The following is a 15,191-nucleotide window of genomic DNA, read 5'->3' as shown; positions in this document are numbered from 1 at the left end:
CATTACCTGCACCTACTTGCGAACTCGTTGCAGCAGATCGCCGGTAGGAAAGCTGAGCAGAAACCTGACGTTCTGCAACTCGCACCAGGCTGCATACAGCGTAACTGTACCAAGAATCGGGAAAAGGTCTTAATTTTAATGAAAGATGGAAATACTGGCAAAACTTCGGTATATTCTGAACTCGAGAATTACGCGTTCACAGCCAAGCCCATGCTAATCCTAACACACCCATGCACAAACCCTTTCATTCACGTTAGCAAGTTTATGGTAACGTATTTCCAGAAATTTGAACAGCTACTAAGCACAGATTGTTCTTAAATGAAAATGCTCGCCATACTATTAAGTTTATCGGTGTCTAATACATTAAAGTTTTTAGTCACCGATATGCTCAATATACGATGCGGAATTATTGTCTTGTCTCATACACAAAATTATTTTAAAAAATCAGTACTTTCTAAAAAACACAAGAATAAATATGCCTTCACTTTAAAACATTTTTGAAACATGTAGCACAATAAAACCCGGCAAATTATAACTTCCTTCGGAGCTCATACTACACACGACCGTACCATTGCAAGGCTGGGCTCCGACCCCTTCAGCATTCTCCATCTTCAAGAGAAAAGACGCACGAAGAATACTCTGTTCTGATTGGTCAGTTTTCTTAGAGACCAATAGAAAAACATTATTCTCCCGCGTTAGTCCGCGCTTTTCACAACAAACCAATCAACAAATAACACACTTTCGAACTGTACTTTTTCCCGAAATAAATATTTAACATTCTGATATTTTGTTTATACTTTTCGTTATTAACTATTTTCCTTTGCACTCAAATTAGCTTTCTTTTTACCATAAACTTACTTAACATATTATGATACAAAATTCGTCGTCGTCTGCAATCACACTGTCTTAAAACTTTCCCACACTACAGGATTCCTCAGTAGAACAATGATCTACATATTTACTTTAGACCACATTCACGCATCATTCAACTGTACAAACATAAATAAACAAAAAAGCCTTCAGGAAATAAGTATAACAGTCACGAAAACATTCTCTTGATCTGTTTCTTGAATGTCTGTGTACTGCTGTCCACTTAACAGATGAAAATTAGGACTACGTCCTCGACTGAACCCGCTTCAGACCATCTGTCACTGAGCACGTATGAGTCATTCTCCCGATACACAGGCTCTAGACAGGAGCGAAATAAGGCGCCACGCCTCGGTGATATTACTTGTCATGAATTTGTCAGAACCGCACCGTAAGTCGATAGGAGTGGGACCCAAGTTTCCTTCCAGGCATTGTAATGTAGGTTACTCGTGGTTTCCCTAAATTTCAGGCGAATGCCGGCATGTTTCCATCGAAACAGCCATGACCGAATCATTTTAATTTCAATCTTCAACCAAGCTGGTGCTCTCTTTAACGGTCCCGATGTCGACGGAATGTGCCCTGTCTTCTAGTTGTAGGATTTTATCCTCTCAGCAGAGTCTTATTCCGAGTAAGGGCGTGACAAGTATTATGGAGCGAGAACAGCACTATTGGGCAGGTAATAAAGAACTGTGGAGCCTAGCCAAGGTGAAGTGAAATCTGTCAGAATCGCCGTAATTTTCTATTTGCTTACTGGTTTTTCCGAGACAGCCGACCATCTTCGGATTAAATCCTGCAGCAGCAACAAGTCAAATACTGTATACTGCCAATGTGCACTGTAGTTTAACATAATACATACACTGAAGCTGGTCTGTGTGCCAAACTGAAACTGGTAAGCAAATAATAATTAAAAAAGCTATTGTGGCCATGACAATGTTCAGTTCAGCAGACTATGTGTAATCACTGTTCCCGTGCATTATGTTCCTGTTTGGGCTAGTGCAGTTAAGTAATACAAATTTGCAAATCATATGCTGGCGAGCTGTGCAGATGGAAGAAATGTAAGGCACAGCTGACGGGTCTGGATTTTAAACAGATGGTTTTAAGCGCCTCTTGTCACTTGTGGAGTGTTTGTGCCACATAGTACCATTCCACAGTATTTACATCTTGAAAGGTTGTGTAGAAAACGTTTCAACGTGCTACTCACTGTGAAAAAATAGTTGCTATAATCTTTTTGGCACATCTGAACTTTGGGACTGCGAGAGGCGGACGGTTTAATAGGAAACCCCAACTTATTTTACTAGTTTATTTTGTTTTGCAGTCAACCAAGGAATTAAAATTCTGAGAGAAAAAATTAAAATCTTAAGGTTTGAGACTAATGGGAAAAGGAAGAACTATTGAACAATGCGTACTGCCTTGAAAAGGGGTATGAATTGATCATAAAAAAGTAAAACAAGGATAACGGAACATGGTCGAATTAAATCAGATGGTTCTGAGGAGTTTAAATTAGAAAGTAAGACACTAGAAGTAGTAGTTAAGTTTTGCTGTTTGAGCAGCAAGCTATGATTATGACCGAAATAGAGAGAATATAAAATGCATACTGGCAGTAGTAATAAAAACATTTCTGGAAGAGAGAAGTTTGACGACGTCGAATATAAATTTAAGCGTTGGGAACTTTTCTCAAGGTATTTGTCTGAAGTGTGGCCTTGTGCGGAAGTGAAATGTGGACGATAAGTACTTCAGACAAGAAGAGAATAGACGCTTTTGAAACGTTGTTCTGCATAATAGTTCTGAAGATTAGAGAGGTAGATCGTACACTCGTAAGTAATGGAACGATAAAGGTAGGTCCTTTAAGTAATGAACAGGTACTGGATCGAAGAAAGGAGAAAAGAAATTTACGTCACAACTTGACCAAGAGAAGCGATCGGTTCTAGGACACATCCTAAGACGTCAAGGAAGCGTTAATTAGGTAATGGAGGGAACTGTTGGTCAAAGCTTGTAAGGGGAGACCGCAGCTTGACTTTTGTGACTCGTTTCAAATGGATTTAGGTAGCAGTAGTTCAAAGAGATGCAGATCCTTGGGTAAGATAAACTGTCGAGCAAAGCTGCATCAAACCAGTCTTCAAACTGAGGCAACAACAACATCGAAGTAATGATATCGTTTGATGTTTCCGCAGAAAAATATACCTAATTTTACTGACTATAAGACGCACTTTTTTCTTCAAAAAATTGCTTCCAAAATTCAGGTGCGTCTTATACTCGAAATTAATATAAAAAGTCCAGTGTTTGATTTAAAATTCCCGCTGGTCTTAAAAATGGCCATATATTCGGTGCCGCAGAAAACATCGTAATCTGGCAACACTGGATTCAACCGGCAGCAGCAGTGCAACGATGCGACGAACACGAGATGCTGGGATTTACAAGCTTGCTAACACTACATCCCTCCCGCCCCGCCATCACAAACCCAAAACACCATCTAGCCTATGATGCGTCATTGCGGTCTACGGTGCCAGTGAACTTGAACTGATTTGTGTTATCGATAACAGAACAATATTTTTATTAGTAGCTACTTTCGTAATGGAAAAAATAAAAGGTATTCATATGACGCGGGCTGTAAATTGAAAGTAATAGCATATGCAGAAGAACATGGAAACAGAGCAGCTGAGCGGCATTTCGGCCCTCCACCAACTGAAGAAAGACCATTCGCTATTGGTGGGCTAGTAAAGAAGAACTGGAAGAAATGAGGAAGACTATGTGCAAATAGAGCATTGAATGCAAGAAAGACTAAAACTAGATTATGACGTACTGAAATGGATTCAAGGACACAGTCAAGATGGCACTGGAATTAATACAAAAATGATTCAAATACACTCTCGTAAGTTAGCGTTACAGTGGAACTTAACATAACTTGATTGGTGCTACAGGTTCATGGAGTGTCATGACTTAGCATGCGAAACAAAGCCAAAATATCTCAGAAAATACCACAAGAGTATGAAGAGAAAATAATTTCATTTCATCTCATTATTATTCAGCTTCGAAAAAAAACCAGTGTGGGACTAAGCCAAGTAGTGAATGTAGAGGAAACTCCTCTGACGTTTGATGTGCTAACAGTAATGTCGCCATGAAGGGTGGTAAAATCGTAACTGTGAAAAACAAGTGGGCATGTAAAAACGCGCTACACTGGTGCCCTTTCATGTTGTGCTTACGGAACTAAATCCAATGATCATTTTCAAGCGCGAAACAATGCCCGAACCTTCTGAAATACCGCTAGGTGTTGTTTGTTTACGTAAATGAAAAGGGTTGGATGGATGAGACTAATATGAAATTGTGGATTAATAGAGTATGGGAGAGAAGGGAAGACACTTTATTGAAGAAGAGTGCTCTTCTTGTGCCAGATCAGTTTAGTAGTCATTTGAAAAATTCGGTGAGAGGGAAATTGAGACAGGGAAACGCGGCGCGTGCTGTTACTCCGAGAGGACTGACTTCACAATTGCAATCTCTTGATGTCTCTATAAATAAACAGTGTAAAGTGTGTATGAGAGAGGAATGGAAAAAAAAATGGATGAGGGATGAAATTCAACATGAATTCTCAACGAAGGGAGTTCTAAAACGACCTACAAACAAATAAGTGTTCAGTGGATGAAAAGAGTCGTGGTCTACAGTGAGAGAAGACATTACTGTTAAATCTTTCAAGAAGTGCGACATGAGTAACGCTCTCGATGGCAGTGAAGACCATCTTATATGTGGATGACGTTGGCGGCGGCGGCGGCGGCGGCGACGACGAAGAAGAAGAAGAAGAAGAAGAAGAAAAAGAAAGTTCAGATGACGATTTTCAGGGGTTTTAAAGGTCAGTTCGGTTTTATAAATGAAGAATTTTTTTTGTCAGGCTATGCAATCTATTAATGAAAATCGTGAAAATGTTATTTTTCTTAAAAATTAAGGTGCGTCTTGTAGTCCGTAAAATACGGTAAAGTGCACCGCTTGGTGGTGTGATGCCCACCAGTTTTCAGCCATTGCGACGTTCTTCAGTGATTCTTGAAAGAGATAAGTCCGTGTGAAACTTGTTTGGCGCTGACACCATTTCTCGGTGCGCACTGCATTGATAGTCCCTTTTCACTCAAATTTTTCTTGTAGTGCAAGTAACGACGATACACTACGGCGATCGCGTTTCCACCATTCTGGCGTGTCGTGAAATAGCCAATCTGCGACTACCTGTGTGCGCCACTTTTGCCAAAACTAGTTCAACCAAAATAGCTTACCTCTGAGGCGAGAATCTCGCAGACAGGCGGATCGCCGATGCCTACGCCTCACGTCCGCTTTTTTCTCCTTTTTGTTTGCTTTGTGAGCGCATCAGCACTCAGAAAATAGTCAAAAAAACCAGTCTGGGCAACAAAGAAGCAGACGTGTTACACAGTGTTTCGCTAGGATGAAAACTGAAAAGCAGTCGCGTGTAGTGAAAACATGAATGCAATTAATGTCGGGGACAAAATGTTCACTGAATATCTCGTGTTCAATGCGTTTGTCTTAACGTCTCTCAGAATGTATTGAAAAAGAGTTGTTTCACGGAGAACAAAACAACGTTTGTGCATGCATCTGCATATATTGCAAGCCACTGTGAAGTGAATGGCAGAGTGTGCTGACCATGTACAACATGGCAGGGCTTGCTTCTGTTTTAATAACTCCGTGTGTGCTGTAATTAGTGTAGCTTTATTTTCGCGGTCCATATGGGCACGATACCTAAGGGGGCCGAATTCTTCACTTAATACAGCTTCTTCGAACCTTCGCGGAATAAGTGGCGTTCATCTCCAAGCGCCTAAAATTCATCTTTCGCGTGTTTCCCTGACGCTCTGCCATGAGTCAAACTAACTTTTCACTCTTTTTTTCTGACTGTGTGCCTTGGGGATCCATCCCAGCGTGAAGTGTTGCACTAGATACATATCTATCCAGTGTTTGCTCAACTATCCCTTTAAATTCGAGCCACAGTTCCTCCTCACGCTCGTGCCCAAAGATGAATGTTTTGAATCCCTACTTGAGCAGATACGACATGATTGCATCTTTAGCTCGCTTCCTGACCATCTCTCTCTCGACTTTTTTTTAGTTGTCTTTGGTACTTTCGTAATCGACGTTGCTACAACTGCCTCATCGTCACTGATAGCGACATCATTAAAATGCTCCGATTTAATGACATTAAATATAACATGTTTCCATGATATGTAGGCTTTCGAACTATTTCTCTGGAAAATTTACATGTAATTAAGTCATACGGTAGGTGTATGATGGAGGTTGTTCCTCCACACACTGGATATTCGTAGATAACTCCATGCTTTACTATTAGGATATTGCATCGTACTTCAGCACAGGCACTGTAATAACGTTTTGACCCGTCGATACCAGTTACAATGCCAGACCCCCTCCCCCCCCCTCGTATGGGGACGCGTGATCGACGACATACGGTAGTGGGTTCTGGCTGTACCTGGTAAGTTGTACACGGATAGCCAAAGCGCTCAAGATGACCGCGCGCGTAAAGCGGGAAATCAGGTTTCGAGAAACGGTCCGTCACAAATTTTCATTGCCGTTACTGCATTATGCAGCTGATGGCTCTCCGTATTCGCAACTATAAATACATTTCATGTTGTCTTTACTATTGTCCAAGTCAGCCACATCTACATCAAGCCACCTAATTGTTGTGACGAAGGGCACTTCGTGTACATGTCACTTAACGCTCTGGAAAATGATTGTTGCTAAGCCTGTGAGTGAGCACGAAACCCTATATACCTTCACGAATTTTTTGTGAGATACACACAGGAGGGAGGAATCTATTGGTTGATTCTTCTAGGAACGCACCCGTCGTAATTTTAACAGTAAAACCACATCGTGATGCAGAATGCCTCACTTGTTGCGTGTGCCATCTACATGTACGTCTGTACTCTGCAAACAACTGTGAAGTGCATGCCAGAGGGTACGTCCCATTGTACCATTTATTAGAGGTTTTTCCCGTCACAATCACATATGGAGCGAGGGAGAATCATTGGTTAAATTCCTCCGTGCGTGCTGTAATTAATGTAACCTTGTCCTCGCGATCACTATGGGAGCGATACGTTGTGGGTTGTACTATGTTGCTAGACTCATCATTTCAAGAACTTTCTCAGGATAATTCACATCCATCTTCAAGAGTCTGCAGTTCAGTTTCTTCAGCATCTCTGTGACACTCTCCCACGTATCAGTCAAACTTGTGACCGTTCATGCTGCACTGTGTATATGTTCGACATCCTCTGTCAGCGCTATTTGTCACGGGTCCCACACACCTAAGCAATATTCTAGGAGTAATTTCTAAGCAATCTCCTCTGTGAACTGATTGTTTTTTCCTGGTATTCTACCAGTAAACAGAAGTCTACCACCTGCTTCATCCACGACTGAGGCTACGTGATCACCCCATTTCACATTTCATATGAAGTGTTATATCAAAGTACAGTGTGTAAACTTTTAGATGGCAGACCTCTCCCTAGTCCTGAATCGGTAGAAGTCGGTAAACGTCCGGAGGCTTCGGTAGGCACGCAGTTTAGACTGCTGACTATGTTGTACAAGGTAGCCATTGTCGTCTGCTCCGTTATTGTTTTGCGCGTTTTTGTTGTGCAGTTGTGCTAAACATTATCAAAATGAGTGAAGAGGCAGTTGCTGGCCCATCTCGGGAGTCGCCAACAACCCCTACCGGTAGGCCTACGGTTAGAAGGAAACCAGTATTACGTAGCGATGCTCGCAAAATTATATTGCGTGTGATTGAATGCTGCGAAAGGGAAAGGGAGCAGAAAAAATTGCTTCACCCCATTTACAAATCTACAGTGGAGCTGCTACATACACAGGACAAAGCATGCGTAGCATTGGAAGATTCAAACAGTTTTCCAAGAATCATCCTGGCGTTTCACCACAAACGCCTGGCAAGAAAAGGTGAGTTTCCATTTCAGATATTTTGTTCGTGATCACTTTGAAGGAGCCCCCTATTTCGTCCGAATTACCTTATATTTCATTTTTCCTTTCTACCATATTGCTTTGTATGGAAACACCACTGGTTACTGTATTATTTCGAAACACATTCATATTACTGTACATTGCAATCGGATGAATGTCATGCTTACACGAAAGCAGACGAAAGGCTTGAAAGTAAAACTCGCTTTAAAAGTTGTTCCTAAACAACACGAAAGCAGACGAAAGGCCTAAAGCAGACGAAAGGCTTGAAAGTAAAACTCGCTTTAAAAGTTGTTCCTAAACAACTTTTAAAGCGAGTTTTACTTTCAAGCCTTTCGTCTGCTTTCGTGTAAGCATGACGCGCAATTTGTAGTGCCAGGACTGCAACTGCTAGGCGAGCCCCCCCCCCCCCCCAACGGCTCCTGTCCCCTCGCCAGCCAATGCTTGCTTCCTCCTCTCCCCGCACTCCCCTCACAACTCTGCCGTCTTACAGTTAACACACTGTATTTGTATGAGATAACCAATACCAACTGTGATTCCTTGCTATTGTACTTATAGGATACTACGTTTTTCCTTTTTGCAAAATGCACAATTTTACACTTCTGAACATTTAAAGCACCACATTGAAATATTATCAAGATCTGACTGAATATTTATGCAGCTCTTTTCAGACAGTACTTCGTTATTGGTAGCTGCATGATCTACAAAAAGCCTGTGGTTACTATTAACATTGGTCTGCAAGGTCATTAAGATACAACATGAACACAGCAAAGGTCCCAACACACTTCCCTGTGGTACATCTAAAGCTATTTTCTTCCAAAATAATTTGTTACTTCCTCCGTACAAAAAAAAAAATTCTCAGTCTTGTCACAGATTTCGTTTGATAGCCCATACGATTGTACTTTTGATAATAAGCGTAGATGTGGTACAGAGTCAAATGATTTTTGGACATCAAGAAATACTGCATTACTTGACTGCATTGATCCAAAGCTTTCAGTAGTATATCATGTGAGAAACGTGTGAGTTGGGTTTCATGTGATCGATATTTTCAGAATCCCTTCTATTTGGCATCGAGGAAGTCATTCTGTTAGAGATACCACATTATGTTTAAGCTCCGGATATGTTCTAAGATTCTGCAACAAAAATTGAAGTTTCTTGTCTACTGTGACAAATGCACAGTGTCCTTTCAATGTACACTTATATTTTCCTAAAAAATCTCACTTCTGTCAGCTTAAGGTTTTAATCAGCTTTCTGTACCTAGTATTTTGAAAGCTTTGCTGCTTTTCAGGAGCACTTCAAACTCTGACACTTTGTTGCGATTGCTTTGACAGTTGAATATCAAGATTTTTATGCTAATGTCTATGGGGGGGTGGGGCATTCCTTTGGATCTTACACTAATATTTCCATGTCTTTGATAGCTGTCATTATTTGGCCTGGATGGAGAGTCTAAAAAGCCCTTGTTTGCATTCCACACACATTCCACTATCTGGATAGCAGTCTCTGATGTGTATCGCGAACTTGTCGCATTTAGTGGAACCCTACAGTTCTCTACCCTACAGCACAAGTTTACGAAGCCACAACTTAACCTGTCACAGAACCTTCAAAACCTCTGGTTTAGCCCTTCCACTCGACTTGGAACCAGAAGGCCATTATCATTACTGGGAACAATACAGCAAATTGTGACCTTCATTGAAACTCAACACGTGCAAGGCTTGTCTTCTCAACCTTCTCTGCCAATCACTTAAATGATGTAAGTATGACCTTGGAGCCTAGATGCCATGCATCATTTGTTTAAATGTGTGCCACAATCTGCAGTTGGCTGCGCCCTCTTCCTTCAGATACTGTCAGAATAGCCTCTTCAACATGTAGAATGAGCACCCTTCACCTCTTGCCCCTCCCCAGGTGTACAGATGAAGTATACTTGGTGTTCCATCCTGTGCCCTTCTGCTATTTCCCTAAGGGATAGAATTATTCATCACACATTTGAACTGCTGACGATTAATGGATTGCCCTTCTGGAAGTCAAGGTACACAGCATCAACCTGGATGCTTGTATGTACTGTTTCAGTGTCTTGCGGATGGACAGAGTAAGGTGGGTTTTACACAATCCTTGTTTGTAGAAACCATGTTGATTCATAAAGAGGAGACTTTTGGTCTTAAGAAAGTCATAATTTGCTAGCACAACACATTTCAAAATTGTACAACATACTGACATCAGTGGTATAGGCTTATAGTTTTGTGCGTCTGTTTTGACATCCTTCTTGAAAACTGAGAAGACTTATGCTTTTTTCCTATCACTAGACATGCTACACTCCTGCAGTGACCTATAGTAGATTGCTGCTAGAAGAGTAGCAAGTACTTTCGCATAATATGCTGTGGTCACTTATTTTTATATCCATCAGTTTGTTTGTGCAGAGATTTAAAGAAGGAACAGCAGTGCAATCTTCATCATTGAAACAATTTTGCAAAAAGACATTTAGTATTTCAGTCTTCTCTCTGCCATCCTCCATTTTGATGCCATTATGATCACAATGTTATAAATATGTGATTGAAATTTGGCAGCCATGAGCCATGGTTTTCACATGAAACATATCTTTTAATTTTTGCTACTTCCTGCTACATGAGTGATGTTTTACATATATTATTATTTTAGAGTAGATGTTTTGTAACACTTGAAAATGAAAACATTTAGGGGGGCATGTATTTTGCTTCGACATCTTCGGTAAAGTATTTTAAACTTGTTGACAGTTGTCAGATAACCTTAACATAGGTTATCAGCTGATGCAGTTTGGCTTTGCGCACATTCCTCTCTAGTGATGGGGAGTAGTAACATTGGATAAAGTATACAGTTTGTGAAGAATCATCCTTGGTGTAAACAGTGTGACTGTTGTTAGTAGAAAGCAAGGAAGGAAACAGAGATCAGTGTGTACAGGAGTGTAGTAAGTAAGCCTATGAAAATTCTATGTAAAACACTGGGCTACTGTTGTGAACATGAAATCTGTGTGGTTCTCAGAAGTGATTGACTGATATAAATGTAGTGAAATAATGTTTTACAAAATATAATAGTCTGCTGGGAACACAGTAGCATAGTGCAGTGTAATGTTATAAGAATGACTGGCTTCCTTCCATTTAATAAAAAGGAGATATATTTGCTTGATGGATTTATCATTTTAGAGTTTCCTTTAGTCCCAAAATATATTTTAGAAAATGGATAGTGACAGCACAATAGACAAGCTGAATAAGTATAACTATCTGCTTAATTTTTTAGGTTACATATTTTTTCTTTCATTAGAATATTATTGCTTCTAACTTACTTGGTAAGAAAAGCCCTGTGATCAAAATGTCATAATTTTATCCTAATGATATGGCTTTCATTAAAAACTGCGAATGCTTGTATTAAAAATTGCAAGGAGTTTTTTTGTTAACTTATACTGAAATGAATCTGTTGCTTCAGTGCTTCATTTGCTAGATATCAGCTATGGACTTCTGTTGTTTTGGAGTCAATTCTATGGTGTTTATGAATCGCTAGTTCAACTTCTGATTGTTACATGACTGACCTATAGATATACTACAGCCTCCTATGTATTGCTCTCACGGGGACAGTGAAGACAAAATTAGATCAATTATCATGTGCACAGAAGCTTTTAAACAGTGTTTCTTTCTGTCTCCATATGCAAATGGAAAGTGAAGAAACCATAATACAGGTACACTGTGAAGTTGCCTGTGCCATGCACTTCACAGTGATACAGTGATCTGCAGAGTATGGATGCAGAATTAGATGTGGATGTTACATACAGTTCCATTAGCTTAAAAATTGTTTGTTTGAAATGAAAGCCAACAGAAACTGAATTGAGCCCAATTGCTTAACACACTGTTAATAGCAGACATGCCCGAAATTCCATATATTCATTACTCTATTATTATTATTATTATTATTTACTTATTTATTTCCATAAAATTGTCATCATATATTGCTCATGTAGTATACATACCATAATGTTGATTTGAAAAATATGTAAAAGAGGATGTGAAGGCCTTAATCTTGCCACGTAAAACAAATACATAAATAATAAATGCAGATATTGTGGCAAAATAAATATTCTTGTAGATATTTGAGAGTGAGCCCATGGCTGTGGGGGTAGGAATTTTTTCATTACTTGAAAGAATTACTCCCTTTAGTGTGTATCAATCATATAAGCTCAGTTGCATGGCAGTGGGTATAGTCAGAATAACATTCATTGATCTGAAACCATGTAATGACTGACTTTTGAATTTCTGTTTAACTGTTGCAGTGCAGGAGTAAGAGATGCGCCAGGGAGTGCTGAGAGTGTTAAACCATCCAGGCCCCAGGGGCCTGGCAATGCTACCACTGTGTTGTGGCATTACTCAGGCTCCCCCCTGCCATCTCTGGAAGCGTCTCTTCTCCAGCACCGGGCATCTGCTGGAAAAAGTTGCTGCACCTGCACCTCCAGTTCGTGGCACTCCATACAAGCAACTCAAAATAGGGGTTCCCAAAGAGATATGGCAGAATGAGAAGAGGTAGTGGAAAATTTTACTTTGACTCATTTAAAATTTGGCAGTACATTGTCTTCTGATTCAGTATCCTTGCAGTAAATTAAATATTTGTTCAATGAAAGTGAGCAAAGTGGATAACTGCACGTTCTTGCAGAGGTCTCTTTAGACATCTTGGTATTCTTACACTCCCTTTCCAGTATATTTACTCCCTGATGTGTTTTTGTTACTGATAGTAAAAACCAGTTTCAACTGAATTGTGATTTGCACAACCACAGTAGACACAAAATAATTTTTATGTAGACTTTTGCCTCCTTCCTATGGTTCATAGTTGTGCTATATACTCTCATACAAGATATTAAATGACTTCTCAGCTAACGTAAGCAAACAAAATGGGGGTGGGGTTGGAAATCCATGTCAGTTCAAGAGAAAATTAAAAATATATCATAACAGCCATTGTACCTGCAAATTACCTGGTTATCTAGATTCAAGGACTGAAAATCCATGTTAGCTACAAAGGAAGTAGTAGTATTCATTACCAAGGTGTTGACAGTAGTCGTATTGTAGACAGACCTCTGTTGTTACTGACAGTGCTCTCTTTCTCAAAAAAAAGTTCAGGGATACTCTCACACTAAATATAATGCAGCAACAGCTACTGAAGTTACCAATATAGCTAATTTTTTATTTAACTATAAAACTACATTGTAATTAACATTACCTACGTTACAACTGTTTCCACATTGGCATCAGTTCGTGGCTGCTGTAGTCTTCTAGCCTCCTTATAAGGGGCAATCAAATGAAAATGAAACAGATGGAAAAAGTAAGTAAACTGTTTATTATTGCAAAGGTAATTGGCTAATTGCCATAATGTTAATACATTTATCCCACTAAAAGGAATGATGGTCAATGTCTTAACGGAAAAATGTTTGTAGTTGCCTAAGGAACCATGTTTGTACCAAGCAAGCACCTCTTTGTCTGAAGCAAATTAGCGGGCATAAATGTCTTTCTTCAGAGATTCACAAATAACTGAAATCACATGCGTAGAGATGGAACTTTATGGAGGATGTGTAAGGGCTTCCCAGTGAAACTTTTGCAGCATAGTCAAAACATGTGGGTCCTCTGTAAAGCTCATACACATGCTCCATACAGCCCTGGTCTCTCTCCGTGTGTGTTACATGTTTTTGGAGTCCTGAGGAATGACATCCATTGCGTCGATTTGCTATGGATGAAGAGGTGCACGCCTGGATTCAATCATGGTTGCATATGCAATTCCAAACATTTTTCCATGAAGTCACTGACCATCTTGTCTTACAGTGGGATGAATATATTGAGTTATGGTAATTATCTTTGAACTAATAAACAGTTTACTTAAGTTTTCCATCTGTTTTGTTTCCATTTGATCATGCCTTATACTTTACTCTTGGTATCAGTTGGAAGACATCTGTCTTTCATAAACCAAGTGTGTCCATAACCCATAGATTGGCAAACTTTTTAAGTTCTCCAGCATTGTAAAGAAGTTTCTTTGCGGGCAGAAGAGTTGAGGCATACTCGTCCCCCAGAGAAAGAGCACTAGTAACAAATGTTAGCCACAATCTTCTTTGAATGCTCCCAATGTAATCAAGTAAATATTAATGTAATTGGATAGATAAAAAAATCTACTCACCAAGCAGTGGCAGGAGAACACACACACACAAAAAGGTTTTACTTATAAGCTTAAGTAAAACCTTTTTTTGTGTGTGTGTTCTTCCTTTTTTGTGTGTGCATTCTACTGCTGCCACTTGGTGAGTAGATTTTTTTATGTATCCAATTACATTATATTTTCAAAAACTGGTTATTTTCATTGTTACAAATAAATATCAAGATATCAATAGAAGATAAACAACAGATATTTAACTTGACTGAGGAAGTAGCAGCTTTTTTATAAAGTTGCAGTTATTACTATACGTTTAACGGGCACAGGCACAAATAGTGTTGAACAAAATAGTTATAGCTTATTGTCAATACAGATGCAGAGTAAGTTCTAAGATTTTCTTGTCTTTTTGTTGACATACACCATGACTCCTTCCACGTACCTGAAGGTTCACCTTCATGCCTTCATGGTAGGATCAACAGAATATGGCAAATTAATTAATTAATGTAGGTCATTAAGAGCCTTCATTAGTACTCAGTTTGTGTGCGAGAGCAGTGAGAATTATGTTACTGTGCATGAGTGAAGATTATTGAATTAACTGGAATTCTCTTTCAGATGAAGACATAATCTATTGAAAGTGCTAGTTCTGCGAGAGCATGGTGAAAACCTTTCATCCTGACAGTGAAAGACTGTTTTAGGGTCAAAATACACTTAAAAGTTTCTTTTTGGATCAGGGCAGTTAGCCCAACAATTTTCTAGCAAGTAGATTCCATCCTTGAAGTGTGGTTGTGGAAGATTTGCAAAATGCCCTTCTGTCACTGCTATAAACTCTTCACAGGATTCAAAATGCATACCAGTTACAAATTTATTTAGATTTGGAGACAGGTGGCAGTCAGAGGATGTCAAACTGTTGAAGAATTCAAAATGCATACCAGTTACAAATTTATTTAGATTCGGAGACAGGTGGCAGTCAGAGGATGTCAAACTGTTGAAGATGGTGGGTTTTTGTAACAGTTTGTTCTTAGTTTTACCTTGCAAAGTACTTTTGTTGTCAGGTGCATTGTCCTCGAAAAATAAGTGCATTGTCCTCTTTTTCAATAGAGGTACCTTCTTACAACTTTTTCCCTGCTGGTCCAGAAGACTTGTGTAAAAATGAGTTGTTGTTTTACCCTCTATTGTAGGGGTATTCAACCTTCTTCACCTACTGCCCACTTTTGTATCTCTGT

At 39.5% G+C, this 15,191-nt stretch overlaps 1 protein-coding gene across 2 annotated transcripts in view; it reads left to right on the top strand.

The window, feature by feature from the left end:
* The window catches only part of LOC124774957 (NAD(P) transhydrogenase, mitochondrial-like), a 256,108-nt gene that overhangs the window by 141,060 nt on the left and 99,857 nt on the right, over positions 1 to 15,191 (top strand). The window contains exons 1-2 of one of the 2 annotated variants that reach the window (XM_047249673.1): positions 10,630 to 10,762; positions 12,116 to 12,362. In XM_047249673.1, coding sequence (XP_047105629.1) covers positions 12,130 to 12,362 — 233 coding nt within the window. In that variant the 5' untranslated portion in view covers positions 10,630 to 10,762; positions 12,116 to 12,129. Of the gene's footprint in view, positions 1 to 10,629; positions 10,763 to 12,115; positions 12,363 to 15,191 lie in introns of those variants that run through there. The other variant, XM_047249674.1, reaches the window with a different exon arrangement.

The sequence above is a fragment of the Schistocerca piceifrons genome, chromosome 2 (assembly GCF_021461385.2).
Source record: "Schistocerca piceifrons isolate TAMUIC-IGC-003096 chromosome 2, iqSchPice1.1, whole genome shotgun sequence".
Classification (NCBI taxonomy): Eukaryota; Metazoa; Arthropoda; class Insecta; order Orthoptera; family Acrididae; genus Schistocerca; species Schistocerca piceifrons.
This window is presented reverse-complemented; position numbering and strand designations above follow the sequence as displayed.